Source organism: Tauraco erythrolophus, chromosome 13 (genome assembly GCF_009769465.1).
Source record: "Tauraco erythrolophus isolate bTauEry1 chromosome 13, bTauEry1.pri, whole genome shotgun sequence".
NCBI classification, from domain to species: Eukaryota; Metazoa; Chordata; class Aves; order Musophagiformes; family Musophagidae; genus Tauraco; species Tauraco erythrolophus.
Genome location: NC_141477.1, coordinates 172,985 through 190,797, shown reverse-complemented (window position 1 = coordinate 190,797; position 17,813 = coordinate 172,985). Strand labels below are relative to the sequence as shown.

The 17,813-nt window shown below is 46.3% G+C and overlaps 1 protein-coding gene across 2 annotated transcripts; it reads left to right on the top strand.

The window, feature by feature from the left end:
* The first annotated feature begins 1,112 nt into the window (after positions 1-1,112).
* LOC104380777 (rho GTPase-activating protein 20) lies at positions 1,113-17,464 on the top strand. Of its 2 annotated transcripts, none has more exons than XM_086619748.1 (14): positions 1,113-1,192; positions 4,073-4,243; positions 4,836-4,985; positions 6,506-6,547; positions 7,613-7,697; positions 8,601-8,678; positions 9,417-9,483; positions 10,203-10,391; positions 10,853-11,028; positions 11,561-11,722; positions 12,366-12,475; positions 13,385-13,574; positions 14,166-14,283; positions 14,868-17,464. In XM_086619748.1, exons 1-14 carry the CDS (start codon positions 1,113-1,115, stop codon positions 16,601-16,603), a joined length of 3,354 nt encoding a protein of 1,117 aa, XP_086475874.1. In that variant the 3' UTR covers positions 16,604-17,464. The 2 variants fall into 2 exon arrangements, with proteins under 2 accessions (XP_086475874.1, XP_009986653.2); XM_009988351.2 differs by having other exon boundaries at positions 14,862-17,464.
* Positions 17,465-17,813: the final 349 nt, after the last annotated feature.

The following is a 17,813-nucleotide window of genomic DNA, read 5'->3' as shown; positions in this document are numbered from 1 at the left end:
ACTTTCCTCTAACATCATAAGAATGTCACGTTCATGTGGTTTTAAGGTACTGAGCTGTAATAGTGTCGTGTACTCAGAGACGGGACTAATGAGCTCATGTGCAACGAATATTTCTGCCTTCAGCACAGAGCTTGAAAAGTAGGTGGTTAATAAAGGAACGCATTTTCTCTGTAGGACCTCTCTTCAACCAGCAATCCTGGTTGCTTTTATTCTTAGGCTATTGCATATTTTGATACGTTCAGAAGTCAAAAGAACACTAATTCTCAGCATACTTCCTGGTACTTAAAACTCTAATATAGGCAAATGCTGAAATTAGAAATGAGCCATGGGACAGATTTTCCCATGCTTACTAAGCAAGAGCCGTTGGTGTAAGGATTTCTCTCCCAGGCTAAAATCTGTTATCTTTCTCCGGCACAAAATTCATTTAGCAAATAAAAGGAGACCTGTGACCTTCGTGTGTATATGTTGACTTGGAGGGTTATCATGTCGAATTCACAAGTCTCAACACTACAGTCTCCTCATTTCTGTGTCATACAAGACTTGACGGCTGTGGCTGTTGAAAGAGATACAATTATCTTGAGGTTTCACTACCTGGAGAGGGGCCTAATAACAGTCTGTTTGCTGTAAATCGTGGGAAATACAGATACAGAAAAATCTACTAAGTCACCTCATCCATTCCTTCAGCCCATAAAGTATGGCTCCCTACAGTATTATATGCTGTTCGTATCTTTGTCCAGTCCAGTTTTAAATTGGATTTCCTATGCCTTTCCTTAACATTATTCCATGGCCTAAGTGTTAGGAAGTTTTTCTTGACCTTCAGCCTATGGGTTTTTTCCCCGGCTTAGTTTCATGTAATTACTTTGAATTTTGGCTGTGAAAACTGGAAGCATTTCAAGATAGGAAATTTTTAAGTGTGCCACGTAAATGTGAGAGTTGACAAGTGTTTTAGTAATAAGGAAGAGGCAGGAGGTGTCTGAAAGCACAGATCATGGCTCTCAGTGCTGAGGTTTCATGAGTGTTAACTAGATAAAAAGAGTACTTGTAGAGTGCAATGAGCAGATCTGCTTCCAAGGTGGGCAGGCTAACTGGAATGTCTTTTTGTCTTGCAGAAGATGAAGCCCATAGTCCAAAGAAGACGATCTACTCCTTCTGCCATTACTAAAGCTCTCGGCAAGTCCAAGTACCATTCCAGGTAGAGGAAGTACCTTTCTGGCTCCTTTTTCCACCTTTCTGCTCTACAGACTGAAATCAAACTGATTGTCAAATTCATTTAGTGGTGTCAAGGGCAATTTGTTTGTAGACAGGTATGGAAGAGTTTCTTTTTTACTGGAGTGGCATTGTGCTCAGCAATAAAAGCTGAGGGAAAGGAGGAGTACGGGGGGACATTCACATTTGTCTCCACCAGTAACCGCTATGCGTGCTGGGGCGCTGCTTCCCAGGCAGACGCTGGACATCTGCCCGCCGATGGGAAGTACTGCATGAATTCCTCTATTTCCCCATGTTATTTTCTCCCCCTGTCCTGTTGGGAGGGAGTGAGAGAGCGACTGGTTGGGAGTCTGGCAGCCAGCTCAGGTCAACCCACCGTGCAAACCTAGCGCATTATTTTCAGTGCAGATAATATTAAGTCTAGATATTTGATGCCTGTTATATCCCAGTATAAATACACCTGGACAATATTGCACAGTGCAGAGACACCCAGGTAGAATCAGGTACGAGAAACAGCCTGTCAGTTTCTGGGTCTGTTCAGAGCTTGCATGAGGCATATTGTGATTCTGCTGTCACACTCGGGATCTAGGTAAGGAGAGGACCTGCTTTCCTAAGTTGTCAGCCTGGAGTTTTTCCCAAAATTGGCTTTCAGCTGGAAGCCCATACTGCCTCCCTTTTGCCCAATAGCGTGGCCGGTGCAGAGACCCCGGTGTGCTCCTGCCAGGAGGGAGCAATGAGCCCCAGCTCACAGGCACACAGTCCAGGGCACTTCTTTCCTGAGCTGCAGACACCAGGTCAGTCATCACCACACACGTGCTGTCTCAATGCTGGGAGGCCACACTTCCTGAAGGAATAAGAGATTTTCCTTAAATATATATATATTTATGTGTCTGCATATGTATACATGTATGTGGGGGTGTGTGTCCTGGTGTCCAGCCCCAGCGTGCCGCTGCTGGGCCACCCCGGGACTCGCCACCGGCCGCTCCAACCCCAGCCGCTCCGGCCCCAGCTCTGCAGGACCAGCAGCTGGAGGGCGGCCCTGAGACTGGGCCACGTCTGGCACAGGTTCATCCAGGTGTGCGAGGGGGCCGGGAGCTGCGTCTGGGGATGTGGGGAGCACCGGGGAGTCCGTGCACCCCGCCAGTGCTGCGTAGGGTGCCATCAGCTCGGGGCCTTTGGCGGGAGAACCATCGGATCTGGCCGTCCTCCAGGACGTGCACATCTTCTGCTGAGATACCAGGTGTGAGCCACGAGCTGAGCGTCTTGATCCTTTACTGGGAGCTGAGCCCTCTTCAACATCATCTCCTCTTCCCCCTGCAGCACCACGTAACTGCTGGGCACAGCTCAGGGGATGCTGCTCTCCCTTCTGCCTTGCTCTGATAGCAAGCTTATAGATAACGCTTCCCGAAGGATTTGTTTATTTTGATGGGTTTTTTTCTTTGTAAGAAAGAGATGATAAAGCTGAACTGATTGACATTTAGATCCAGACCAGCCCTCCTGAAGAATACCCCTTTTATATCGCACTACAGGTAGCTGAGGCATAGTCCACTCTGCTTTTCTGAAACAAGTGTGTGGGGTCAGTCTCGTAGGATCATTTAAAATAAAGGGCAGGACTGATTTTCCTCTGGTTGTCTTCTGACCAAGTTATGTGGCTTCTTTGTCATTCCCCCCACCCTCTTCTAAATTGCACTAAAAAAAAATTAAAGAAGAGAAACAAATTCTTGACTTTATTTGGAAAATATCCTCATGAGGAAGGGAAGCTTTAAACATTTCTTGTGATGGATTGCTATGGAGGGAGCTGGTATGATGCCATCTTTGCTTAGGCCATCAGAGTATTGGTGAGATTTTTTTGCTATCCTGCTGTTGTGTTTACAAAGTTCTGTAACTTCTGCAGCTTTAGGAAATCCACTGCTGAGACTGTGAGATGGTGTGGCTCCCACTGCTCAATTGACGCACATGCAAAGCTTTTAATATCAAGTTTAAAGGTGATTTTAGCATCTTGCTTGTATAGGGAACAGATGCATAAGCCAGTATCTGAACGAGGCTCAGCAAAGAGCTATTGCTTGTTCATTCAGCACAATCCCACCTGTAGAGCAAGGGTGGACCCCAGAAATGACGGTGGGACCCATTGTACTGCCAGCGCTGCCAGCCAGAGCCAGGAGCTGCGCTGAGAAGGTGCTCCAGGAGGGTGCTGAGAGGCACATGGGGAGATTAGCACTTGGTGGAGCTCTTCCAGCTGGGGAGAGCATAGAGGAAGGATCTGGTTCGAGCCCAACGATGGCTTGTTGACTGCAGTCAACATGCAAAAACCATCGGGGTTTTCTGGAAATGGTCAGCACCTATATCAATCTCAGGAGAAACAAGATGCTGAATTGCAGCCAGGCAGGGCAGAGTCAGACAGCTGGAACTAGATGGGTACATGCAGTTCATTTCATTGCACTACAGCCCTTACAAGCAGTTCAGTACAGATGGAAAACATGTCCAGGAACAGCACTCTCTCCCCATGCCAGGCTGAGCAGTGCCACGAGCCACGGGTTTTCTGTGTTCTTTTCGAGTCATAGCTCACACGCATGTGCAGGGAATAAGTGTTTCACCTGAGTGAGAAATGACTGAAAAAAAGAGTATTTCAGCAGCTTAATCCCTCCAGATTTGATGTGGGCATTTAGGCAGTTCTCCATCTGTCTAAGGCACGTAAAATTAGCTGGGCATAGGCAGGCAAATGCAGTTCATAATTGAGAGCATTAGAGGCAGTGCTGGGAGGAGGATGGGGCTATTGGGCTGTTCCAAAACAGTCTCCTATGTCCAAGCATGAACCCTTGTGAGAAAAGCTTCTGACAAAGTTTTGTGATTTTTGTTCCTCCTCCAGGGAAACTACTCTTTCCTCCTCCCATTCAGACAATGGGCTGCCAAGTGGGGTGTTCAGCAGCCCAGGCTCCACTTTCATCCTGGACGAGCGAGTACAGCTAACCATGGGCCTACAGACCCAGGAAAGACATTTGATCTTGTTCAGTGATGTGCTGGTCATCGCCAAATCCAAGTAAGAGGAATTCACACTCAGTCCTTCTCCTCAGTATGTGCTGTCGAAGCTAGGCTCTGAGCTATTTGCAGAGCAGGCATCAAGACAACTCTTTACAAATGTGGCATCTCCCCTTTCCACCTCCAGAAATTCTTCTTGATATTAATGTTTTACTCCATTTTCCTGAAGGAAAAAGTTGTCTAATTGGTTTTGCCCTTTCCCTTATATGGCTTCTTGAAGAAATAGTATGAGGGCAAGAGGCAGTAAGGACAGAAAACTGACTCCTGGTCTGGCTACTTCTGCCACACATAAATAAGAGCTTCAGAGCCTTCGGTTATTAGCATAGACAGTAATTAGCCTAAATCACCTGCACGATTCTACCTGCATGTCGCTCTAGTGAATCATATTGCCCTAAGCTGCAGCTGTCCCATTGCAGCCACCAACCCCAAAATCCACTTGCAAAACTTTCTTGTAATGCCTCCACGTGCCCAGATGTTAGTTCTGGGGAGCTTGTTGCTGTCACTGTATCTGCATGACTGGAAGGTGACATGACCAGACACTGGAGGTCTAGATGTTAGAATCTGGCCTAAGAAATACATAATTTGAATTGCAGATCCTCCTCCAGCCTGAAGCTGAAAAAGCAGGTGCCTCTGAGTGAAGTGTGGACCGGCACCTGTCTCAGCGAAGTGACAGAGAAAAAGATGGGTCCTGAGAACTCGTTTGTCATCGGCTGGCCTACCATCAACTATGTTGTCACCTTCAGGTATCTCATCAGGCACCAGATATCCCTCTGTAGCCTTGCAGCTTCCCAAGTCTCCCATGTGTCAAGCAAAACAATGACTGAGGCTATAGGGCCCTGAACTCTACTGCAACCCTTCTCCCCATTGAATAGAAGACTTCCACTCACATTAGGCAGTGTGGTAAAAACTTAGATGTTGAGAGACAGTCATCTTAGAAAGATATCTGCAGGTTGGTCCCTGAGAGCCTTTTAGAAGACCAACCCTTGCAAGTATTGTTATAGCAAGGGCTAACCCTGCTGCGGAGCATCCTGGAACATCACAACCAAATCTGCCGTAGCAAACCAGCTTGCGCTACCTTATAACCCACAGCATGTTGTTTCAGCACCTGCCAGCAGCCATTTCTGTAAGACACTGAGAATTTTTCATTACGAAGGACAGGTTAGTTATGTCAATGAAAAATGCCAGATATGGCCTTGTCCCAGGATTAAATCCATTATCCAACTTCCAGGTGTCCCAAGCCCACAGCAACGGACTATAAAAATTGAAAGGGTCTTCAACATGGTCTGCACAAGCAGCACAGTCCAGAGCTTGCTTAGCCCTTCCTAACCCCAAAAATAGAAATGCAGGGGAGCATGGAGCAGACTAGAGAGTAGCTCATTCGTGTCCAAATGCCATCTCAAAGGCTGTCCTGGTGTGGTGCCTGAGCTAATAAGGCTCACCAAAAAGCAGGTGAGCTTTTTATTACCTGGAGCTCAGTCTAGCCTGGCTAAATTGAATCTAGAGCTGGTATGTCCACAGGGAGCTCAGGTCACTGCTAGTTCAGGCACCTCTGCTTCGTAACTCTCTTTTGCAAAGCAGAGAGATCAGCAGTCTTCAAGGGTCACTCTGTCCTCAGGTGTTCTGCTGGCACAGCTGAGAAGGGCTGAGTTGGCTTGAGGCTTTTCTGTCTGTGGGGCAGCTGCCTTGGTGGAAAAAGAAATGGGACCCAGACCATGGTTTCATATATGCTGTCTCATCATTTCCAAGGGTCAGGATGGTCTCTCCCAGGTGATGCATTCCTGATTAGGATTCATGCTCTGAACGAACTCGTGCTTGTGTCAGTCCAGACTGAACAGCGGTTCCATTTTCTTCATGTCACTGAGAGCTGGGTAACCCGTGTTGGCAGCAGAAGCTTCTAGGAACATCAAACATTGGGAAGGAAATAATAGGAGAAATAAAATTGTAATTAAAGGTCACTGCAAAAATAATAATGGCCCACAAGATGAGTTAACTGCATCACAGAAAGATATTTATCCCTTATGTGAACACTCGCCAGCCTGGGCAGGAAATGTAGTCCAGTTAGTTGCTGGGATTTTTTTGTTATTGTGATTTTTGTTATTTGTTAAAATAGGACAGAAGCAGGAAAGGACTGTGCTTTTGTTCCAGGGCTTTGCAGGAAGGAACTTTGACTTACAGCTACATATAAATGAAACTGGGTAGAGTTTTCAAAGGCTGTTACCCACTCAGCACTTGTTTGGTGATATGCCTCCCTTTTTATCTTCAGCTCAGCTGACGTGAAGGAACGATGGCTGTCAGCACTACTGTGGTAAGTGACACTCCTTTCATCCTCCTCCTGGGTGGCTCCTCTACAGTCTTCCGAGAAATTGCTAGGTGTCAAATTGCCAAATTGATTTTCAGCACATTAAGTGTCTAGCTACTGTTTGAAAAATCCACCTTTGAAACCTGAATGTAGAAGCCCTGGAGTGAAAGCAAAATTGCTGTTAACAGTCCAGAAAAGATGAAATCCACTAGGAGATAACATTGTTGGAGCACCTTTTCTCCTCTGGAGCTGGAGGTCGGCTTTGCTAATCACTATGGAAATGTCACAAGTGTTACTGATTCTTCAGAGGGTTTTTGATTCGAACTAAAGTTTGTGTTTCGTGGCATCTAGAGGCTATGGCTGTTTCTTTTTCATGTAATGTTTTTATATGTTGTTTCCACTAACATCCAGGCAGAAGTGTGTATATAGGTACAGAGAGAGGAAGAAGTCTCTTGATTTGTGGAGGACAGTAATGATCCTAAGGGTGCTAGAAGGTGTTATGCTAGACAAATCTATCTGAATTAAAGTACTACCATGTGGGGGTTTGCTGGACTGGGGTCTCAAGGAAGAGCATGTGACCACACTACGAGTATGCGATATTCCATATCCTGTGTCGTCCTGCTCAATATATAAATGAGGGCTGGCTGGGAAGTTCTCTCTCTTCTGGGATTGCAGGTTCGGGATTTCTGTCCCTTGAGATTGCTAGCCGGAGACAGGCTGGGCATTGGTCAGTGGGTGTTGAGCAATTGTACTGTGCATCACTTGTTTGCATATTCTACTATCATTATCATTATAATTTTCTATTTATTTAAATTATTAAATTTATCTTTTCTCAATCAATGAGTCTCCTTACCTTTACCCCTCCAATTCTCTCCTCCATCCCTCCGGGGGTGGGGGATGGTGAGTGAGCAGCTGCGTGGTGTTTGGCCACAACATGTCATAATTAATCTGTATGTATTATAGTGTATTTTTTAAGGAGCAGATCCCTTGGACCTCCTGGATCCAAATCTTGGGATCCTTCTCAAGTTTAGTTGTGAAATTATATTCCCTCCCTTTTTGTTTGACTTTCAGGCATATCAGTGAGGTAAAACAGAATGAATATCTGAAGAATCTAACCCTTCAGATCTTTGTGCTGGATGCTGACAACTGTTCTTCTGTAAGTAAAGCTAAGAACCTGCTCGTCAGACCAACATTACAAGGAGGTCTGTGGGGTAGGGGTGGGAAGGCAGGGCTGTGGTGCTGCTGCTGCTGCTCTCCCTGTTTAAAATTCAAGTTCCACCTGAGAAGGTTTTAGAGGGTATGCATCTGGGCAGCTGCATCCTTCCCACTGGAAGCCCACTCAGAGAGTTTTGGTTTGGGAAATCGGGAGGTAGCCAGACCCTTACCAAAGAGCAGTTAATTCTTAAGATTATTCTTGGCCTCTGGCTTCTTTTCTCATTTCCTTCTGCTTCACTTCATAATTGGTGATGGTTTGTGGTTGAGTGCCCAGCCATTCCTATTTTCAGTGCAATAAGTTGAGGATATTGATCATGAAAGAGTCACTGATGCGTTCTCCTGAATTAATTTTACTGGAATGTGTCCCAGTCTCTTCCTATTAATAGCATATATTTCTAGGCTTCATGCCAAGCTTGGTGGGTCACATTTACCTCCTGGGGACTCTTCCCTCAGAAAGCAACCCCAAACACTCATAGTTTAATAGTGTTGTGCCGTGTTCACCCTTTGGCGTGATAGTGGCACTACTATCAGTCAAATACTGATGTGATCAAATACAGCATCTGAACACCACCCACTTTCTGATATTTCCACTGGACAAAATCTTTGGATGGTATAATAAACCCATGATAGAAGAAGTAGCGGAGAACAGTTTTCACAATGTATAGCCATCACCCTTAACAATGATTCCAGTGTAGTTCAAATTAGTACAACTCTTCTAACCATAAACATTTATTAAAGACTGTCAATAGACAGAGGAGTGATGTTTTCCCCAGATTTTCAAGCTACAAGAAACTGCAGCCAAACTTCATGCCTTCTTATTAGCTTCCAATGTTTCTCTTTCTAGACTACCACAGTCAATGTGTCCAATGTGGAAACTGCAGAGGGTGTGATGAAGAGGACCCTTCTACAGCTTGGACTTCCTGTAAGTGGCAGTTGCATAGTCTACCAGATCTTAGTTAAGGACGCTGGCAACATCTGGTTTACAGAACAGTGCAGATGTGGAGAAGTCTAGATTTGCTGTAGCTAACCAGTAAGGCATTAATACTCTCTGGACTACGAGATAAAGCAATCTATTTGTGTCGGTGCCAAGTGTCAGAAACACAGTAACATGCTTACATGCCTACCTTAAATTCAAACCTTGTGTAATAAGCCCTTTGGATTTCAGAGGACGTCAGTGCTTGCAATCCAGAATCAGGATTGAGTCAAGCTTGTCAAAGGATTATTAATACAGCCATGAAATACTGAACAGATCAGTGATGTTATTAGATGAGCCTTCCCTACTGCAGTGGTCCAGCCTTTCCCATTACAGTGGTTAACAGGTAGCTTTGACAGTGTTCCAGTAGTTTAATACCAAGGAAGGTTGTGGAACACATTGCTGAAATAGGCCAGGAAACTACCATGTGGGTTTACATCCTGCTGGCTTTCAGTCCTTTCTTCTCCTGAACCTTTCCCCTTCCACTGTGTCTCAGACAGACTGATCCAGAGCACCATCCTTCCCAGCCATGTGGCTCTCCTGGAGATAGCCATGCATGCGTAGCTCCTTGGCCTGTTCAGCTGTTTGTTGCTGTCTGTTGCTTTCTGAGTGGAGTGCAACCTTGTGGAGCCTCACCCTGGCCCCCTTCACCTAATGTTTTTCTCTTTTCTGTTCTTTAACCTCCAGGGCAGGACAAATGAACACCACCTCTGGGTGATCTCAGGAAAAGATGACTCTGCTTACCCTCTCATTGGTAAGAGGTCTCCCATTTTCCCTCAATTCTAGCACCGCAGGAACAAGTGAAAAATGATACTGGTGTGTGTGGCAGGGAAACATCTCAAACGTTGCACTCTTCACTTAAAAAAACAATAGTAGAGTGACTGTTGCTGATGTGAGATGTGACATCAAGCTGATGTGAGATGTCACCTGGCTTTTATGGTCTCAGGATCCTCATTTAATCAACACATGGTGACATCTTTGAAGATCTTCACACTTACCTCCCTTTGCCAAGCAACTCTGCATGTGTTTATTGATGTTTTCCAAGTCGTCGTGGCATATGCTTACTTTGTATTCATCTAATACACACTAGACTGTCACAGTAAGCTAATTACACAGAGCAATGCTTACAGTATTTTGTTAGTGCAGTGGGGCCCTTAAGCCTATTAGTCAGGGCTTAAACCCAGTTTCTAGTGCTTTGTGGCATAAACGTTCTGGAGAGCTGCTAATGAAGAGTGGCTGGCCAGGTTGAGCTGGCTGAACTTATTTGTAAAGCAATGATCGTACATACACACAGATGTGCCCTGGCCTCTTTAGTCCACAGGCAGAGGTTTGGAGCAACATTGCTTAGAGGCCCAGCTGCAGTAGGAGCCATTGGATGTGGCATCTTGGCTGCTTTCTCCTGCTGAGATATGGAGCTGTTTTCACATAGCTCTGCATCTTTGCCTGCTCTTTACACAACTCTCTGCTCAACAGGGCACGAGCATCCTTTCAGCATCGCATTGAACTGTCTCCGGGACTCTGCTGACCAGCAACAAGGAACCAACAATAACACCCTCCTGGCTGATGGGACAGAGGCTTCTTTCCTTGATCAGCTCCCAAAGGAAAAACAGTGTCAGTTTGTCCTGAAACCTAGGCTCCAAGCTCCAATGCAGCTGAGGAGAGGTAGGGGCTGCAGGAGTGTGTTACAACCAGGCAGAGACTTTGCTGCTTTCCTTGGCAGTGCCAAACTCTTCCTAACACTGTACACGTATCCCAGATTCGCTCTGATACCTGAGCACATGCAAAGAGTGAGAGATTGCAGAGGGGCTAAATTTGTCTGTGCAAATGTTCAGAATTAGCTTTCAGTCCTTGATTAGCTTTCAATTGCAAGCCATTCCTACATTGCACAGACAGCAAGGTTCCCTGAAGAACAGTGATTGAAAGAGTTTTGCTGATGGTTGAGAGACAAACTAGTGGTTTCACTGCTGTATACTATCTGACTGTCTCCATTAAGAGTGTAGTTATTAAACACACGATGGCAGAAAGTCCTTGTTTTGCTGAGAACTCTGCCCCCACTGTAGATCACTCACTGGCCAGTAGGAAGGACAGGCAGGTGTGTAATGAAGGTCTGTGTTTTCTTTCAGAGTCACTGCAGAAACACACCAAGAGGAAGAAGTCCTTGATTGACTGGGCCCTGCGCCGCAGCACCAGCACCCCCACAGGCAGCCCTTCTTCGCAGTCACCTACAACCCCACGGAAGCTCTTCGGCCTGTCTCTATCCTCTGTCTGTCCTGATGGGATCCTTCCCAAGCCAATCATGGTAAGGAGCCGCCTGGACTGTTCGTCCTGCCATAAATCTGATGTGTTTAGCCCAGAATTTAAAGCCACTTGTGGTATTTATGAGGATTGGATAGGGAAGAAGACCATCATTTGCTTGTTATTCAGATCTAGCTCAGTAACAAGGGTGAGAGCATCCCTCTCCTGTGTAATCTGTATCACTTTATGCACAGATGTACATCCTGTTTCAATGGGTGTCTCTAACCAGGTCATCACAAGCTGACAAGGGGCAATGTCAGTGAACTATGCCATGCTACATAGCCCAGACCTCATTCACTACAAGAGTCCACTGGGCTCACACTTGCCACAGGATAAGCGTACCCACATAAACTGTACCTGCAACTTAGCTGACAGGCTCTTGTCCCTGGTTAAATCATGATAAATCTCTTGCATGTCTGTCCTCTTCCTGGTACTGACTAGGTCTTTGCTAATTATGTTATAATACGTGAGGTATAATATACACAAACAACAGGGTAAAGTATTAGGCTCTTAAATACAACTGGGCTTTCTCTTAGGATATGCTGCTTCTGCTGTACCATGAAGGTCCCTCTACTAGGGGCATTTTCAGACGTTCTGCCAATGCCAAGACTTGCAAAGAGTTGAAAGAGAAGCTGAACTCTGGAGATGATGTCCAGGTGGATGGAGAGTCGGTCTTTGTGGCTGCAGCTGTTATCACGGTATGTTTGGCCTTCTCACAAGAAGGAAACAAGAGGGAAAACAGCTGCCAAATCCAAGCAGAGGGGTTGTGGTGGGTGGGGGATGAAGCTTGGGTTAAGACCCAAGTTTTAGTAAGAAAAAGCCTATCTTTTGCACTGATAATTAGACCTGATCAGAAAATTGAAGTGCCTGAAGTAATCAAAAAACATCCCTGTCTCTTGCTCTTGTTGGCCTAATACAAAAAGCTGTTGACTGGGAGGATACTGAGGCACTTTCAAATGCAAGACATATATTAAGTTGTTAAATAGTCCCCTGAGGAAAACCCAGCAATCCCCATAGCTGAGAAACGTTTCAAACAGAACTACGCACAGCCTTCCATATGAGTCCTTTGCCTGCTGCAGAAGAGATCGGTCCTGTTCTGGCGAAGGGGCAGGGCACAGGGCTGGCTGCTCACCCTCTGTGCAACACAGCTCTGCAGTGCTGCAGGGGAAGAGCCCTGAGGGGTCAGCGCGGTGGAAGCGGGGAGGGGAGGAGAAGTGTATTTGTGTCATGTCTTGTATTATCTCGTGCTTATATGAATAAACAATGACTATATGCATCATGAAATCAAAACAAGGAATTCAAAACTGACCAGACTGCTCTGCATATATATATTTAATTCAGGATTTTCTCCGAAATATACCTGACAGTGTTCTATCCTCAGACATGCACGGACTGTGGATGGAAGCTGTGGACACGGAAAATCGGGCACATAAGATCGAAGCTATCAAAAGGTTCGTCAAAGCCTTTGTAAAAGCTTCTTTTGGTGGGAGAAGGGGGAGTATACGGCCCTAAGCATAGATTTCATCTGGGAGACTCCTGGCAACGCTCCAGAGCTATTGCTGATTGCCAGTGTCACTGGTCAGAACATTTTCCTTTCAATAGTCTTTTATGAACATTGTCAAGATTTCTGACTCCAAAAAAATGTCATTAGAAAATTCTTTTTGGATGACCAATTCAAATTACCAGAACTAGCAAACTGAAAAAAGACAGTAATTCAGCCACCAGGCGTAGAACAAATGTTAGTGGAATTAGATCCTTAACAATGCAAACTTTTTTCTTACGTGCACAAAATGAAGCTGATCCTCATATTGGCAGTTAGAAGAAATAATCCTGCCAACGTGGTGACTAGGACCTTGAAAACGGCTTTACTGCCTTGAAACTGGTTCCCTGAGCAAGTCCATCAGCATCCTGTGGGACATGCGTTATATCAAACCTCTTCTTGTCAATGGCTCAGCTCAGCTTTTGAACCTTACTGTTTGGCCTGGGCCTCCTTCCTCCATTGTCTCTATAGCATGGGACACAGGCAATGACCTTGTCTCGTGTGCTACTGGCCTGGAGCTGTATGCATCTCCTTTGGGCAATCATTGTTTTGTTAAGGCATTATGGACTTCTGCCCACATGTTCTGGACGTAAGTCCCATGGTCTCTCCAGCTCTGTGACTAGAGCAGGCAGGCAATACGCGTGTAAAGTTGTGGCTCTCACAAAACTGACACAGTCTTACTTCATTATCAAATGCAAATGGCTCAAACTGGTTGCAAAAGGGCAGAAGGGGGCAAAAGCTCTGGGAGGCAACCTCTGATATTTGAGGAGCAGCTTTTTCTGAACAGCACTGTTTTCCTTTGTTCCCACTCCCTGAACAGTCTAGTCAACCAGCTTCCAGAGGCCAATCTCATCTTGCTCAGACACCTCTTTGGAGTTCTCCATCATATTGAGCAGAATTCCGGTGTGAATCAGATGAATGCCTTTAACCTGGCACTCTGCATAGCACCCAATATGCTGTGGCTACCAAGTCCCACTGGGCCTGAAGAGGAGAGCAGGTCTACAAAGAAGGTAATCTTTCCTGGGTTTGGCCTCATGCTTGTCTTCCCTTTTTTACTGCTTTTTATGGGCACTGGATTTTGTAGACTAAAGGAAGGCATAGGATCAGTGACAGTGCTGGACTTTGTCCTTTCCCCTGTGCAGCTGTGTCCATGCTGGTAGGGGAATTTGTCCACTCAGTTTATCCAGGGTGGAAAGGGAAGCTGTGGTTGCTTTACCAGATAAACTTCCTATATGGTCAAGCAAGCACAAGAAAGATGGAGCAGCTGAAGTTAGACACTGCCACTTCAGGATCTAAAGCCATCTTGCAGAGACAAGGTAAGCAATGAAAAGGACAATGCATCAGAGGGGAGGAATGCTGGCTTGTAGCTTATGAGGTGTTAGTAAGGAAAACTGTAGTACCTGGCTCACTGTACCAGTTCATTTAGCTCATATTCTTGCTGCGGTTGTAGTTCAGACAGGCACATTGCCATGTTCTAACAGCTTCTCGAGCAAAAGGTTCTGTAGGAAATTACATCTTTGTCAAAGGAAAAGGAACATTCTGGGACTGATTGGACTTGCTTGATAGAGCTGGCTATAACGCTGCAAATTCATGTTTTCCAGGTGGCCTTGTTAGTGCAGTTCCTGATTGAAAACTCGGGAGAGATTTTTGGAGGTGACATTGCTTCCTTGTTTCAAAGACCAGACAAAAAGAAGTCCAAAAACTCAGAGGAATCTCTGGGTAAGTTGGTGGTACAGTATCTTCCAGAGATGTTTAAAATCTTTTAATAGGTAAACTCCTCATGCAATAGAGTTGTCTTTCCCTTCATGTCTCTTCCAAGAAAAGGCATTGTAAAACAGTTGGTTTTGGTTTTCCCTTTGTCTGTCAGGCATAGGCAGGAAGGAAGGGCAAAGCAGAGGTCTGAGGTGCATCACTTGAAACGTGTCCCTGAGGATGGTTGTCTTTCTCTGTGGCTACTGTTGAACCTGTTCCAGCCATCACAAGAATTTAGCATAGCCTTAGAAATGCCATGTCCAAGCAGTCTTTTCTTCCAGATGTGTTCTGTAAAGCTAAACCAAACATTTGAATGGAGAAATACCAAGTTGTCTCTGTTAACTTTCCTATGAACACAGGCCCGTGGCAAATGCTCTTCGAGCCAGAATTTTTTATATTGTTCCCAGTCCTACTCTGGGCCCTGTGAAAATAATGGATCATCTTTGCTTTTCCATGGACTTGATAAATTTCCCTGCCTCGTTTGTAAGGTACTGTATGGGGTTAGGAGACATAGGCAACAAATTAATTTGTGTTCTCTGCCCCAGGCATAGGCTTGGCTCAGCATGATGATTCCTCTGATGAGCTGGAGTTTTCTGCTTGTGACCCAGAAGGACCAAAGCACCACCTGGTACCTGAAACAGATGCCATTTTTGAACCATCCAACAGCTTGTTTCTCGATGAGGATCAGGAAGACTGGGACTTGTTCAGTGAGATCACAGCCTGCTACCAGAGCAAAGCCCAGAAGAACACCAGTGCAGACAGCTATGACCTCCTGGAAGAGGAGGGCTCTTTCTGCTCCATTGGCTCAATACGCTCACTCAGTCCAGCCAGGGACCGCTGCTCCTCGGAGCCCAGCGTCTGCCTCAGCTCCCAGCTTCCTGCTCAGAGCCACGAGCCAGTAGCCCGCCAGTCCAGCTGCGATGCCACCATCATGCACAGCCATACGGACTACATCCACAGGCTCAAGCAGCTGCAGGTGGAGAGCCAGAAGTTGATTTATGAAGGCCTAAGCCCTGGGGTTAATAAGGCCAGGCAGAACTTGTGGCAGTCGCCTCAGACCAGCTCTAGGGTGAAGAAACTCAGCCTTCAGAAATTCAGCCTGTCCAACAGGTCCAGCTTCTCTAGCCTGTCCTCTACCACCACCTCCCCATCTGCCTCTTCGCTCAGCTCGTTAGACAGTGCTTTCTCCTACTGCTCAGAGTCATCAGCCATTAGTCCCACAGACATCTCATCCCTGCCATTCATGTTTGGCACGTCTGCTAGGCTTCATGCTGTGTCCCCCAAGATTGCCAAGAGGTCCCCGAAAGAGTGGCACAGGTCCTTCACGTCTCCTGAGCCTTTACATCCATGTGACCTAAACAGTTTCCATGAGTATGACCCCAAGGCTGCAGAGAGCAGTCATTGCTTTGGAGAGAGGAAAAGTTCTCCATCTGTCAGCGGAGCTGCTGCAGGAAGCCCGCTAACTGACATTGACTGGGAAGAAGAGGAGAGACAGCTGAGTTGTACAGGGGGCCCTGGCCCAGGGCTCAGGAGCTGGGATTATACCAAAGAGTCTGAACAAACCCCTGAGCTCCCAGCTGCCAGCCCAGCTAGCGAGAAATCCCCACAGACTGGCCACCAGCAGCGTAGGGAGAAGGCAGTGAAGAACATAGAAATCAAAAGCATCGATGCCTGCCCTCCAAGCCAGGAAAGCCTGAAGCGCACCAAGATAACTTTTTATGTGACCCCAAATAAAGAAAGCTCTTGGGGGTCTCCAGTGAAAGAGGAAATGGAGAGATCCACGGCAAACACCAGCAGCAGTGACTCGCCCAGCAGCAGCAGTGAGCAAAGCCTGTCCAAAAGCTTGCAGACTGTGAGAGTCCATATCCCCCAGACAGTTTTCTACGGGCAGAATACCCCCCTTGTCCTGCAGTCCATCTCCAGGCGCTACCATCATGAACCAATGATCCCATCCCTGCAGGCAGAGCACAAAGAGAGCCCCCAAAGCACCTCGGCTCCCAAGGAGCTGGAGAGCAAGCCAGTGGGAACGGTGCAGGCACCAACCCAGAGCAAGGGCTTCAACACGTTCAGCCACACCATCCGTATCATCCTCCCCGCCTCCATTCGAAACACTGTCAGGGAGTATTTCAAGCATGATGAAACCAAGACCTGTCCCATGGCTGAGGCGGAAGCAGTGGAGAATGAACTCCTTCGGAGCAGGGTGGAGTGGCTCAGGAGCCAGCCACTGGCAGAGGTAGCCACGGAAGAGCGTGACACAGTGGCGTTTGCAGAAGAGACGTTTGTCTAGGGAGACAGAGGTGGAAGAACTGAGTATTTTTTTGTGTATGTGCAGCAGAAAATATTCTGTAAGATATGATCAGGGTGTGAAGAATCTAGCAGGCTGCATGGAGCAATAAGTGTAAAGTGACACTAATTTGTATGTAATGTTGGGGTTTAACATTTATTTTGGCTGGGGCGGGGGGGGGTTGTTATTTTTTCTTTACACCCTTTTTTATATGGAAGAGACTTCACTGGCTGGGTGTCTAGTGGGCTGAATGCCACCGGACTCTCCCTGTCCATGAATCAGCTGACCTGTACAGGGTCTGACTCTGTTTCTTTTTAAAGCAGGAAAGGAGAAACTCTGCTTTATTTCCTCCAGTCAGCTGCTGATGTGTGTGGATGACCAGAGAACTGGGACAGCTAACACTCCATCAGAATTAGTTAAAAATCTTTACATTTGCACAAAATCCTTCACTATTCACTGTTCATCACCACGATTTGTCCAAAGAAAGACCCTTCACCTCCATCCCAGAAATCACTGCTGCTTCTCTCTGCTGATCTTTTGTCCCCCAGTGCTCTAGCTGACAGTCCACGTTCGTTACTGTTTGAGGCTGGGTGCCAGAGCATCGAATGAAGCGTATGTAACATTTTAACGCCAGGATTGGTTTTTTTCCCCAATTAATTATGCATTGATTCTCTCTTCTCATACATCCCCCAAAGCCAGCATTTGACAGAGCCACAGTTACTATAAAGGATTTTAGCACTGTCACTTTGGCAGGTCTATGAACATTCATCTTCTTCGGTGTCCTCTGGAAGTAGCCAGTCCTTTTAGGCCTAGTAAAAGGTGACATTATAATATTTCCGTAAATGATGGTGACATTTCAGAAGGCCCTTTAGTGTGGATAGGGCAACTAATCAAAATTCCTAGCCATGCTGAAAGGGACTTAAGCAGGATTTGGCTTTAGCATGAGGTCAAGGAGTTGTGGAAGTTGTCAAGTGAACACTGAAGCAAAACCCCATCTGACCAGAAAGTTGTCAGACAGTCCATAAGCTGAGACTGTCCAGGCTTCAACAGCACTGATGCTGTCTCAGAGGAGCACTGAGTTCCCACTCAGCATAGTACGTGGCCCAGTGCGCTCCAGCAGAAGTAAGTTTGGAGAACTGCCAGGCAGGGATGCACTAAGCAGGCTGCTTGTGTTGCACCATTAAAGAAATGCAGCCTGTGGACTCTTGGAGCA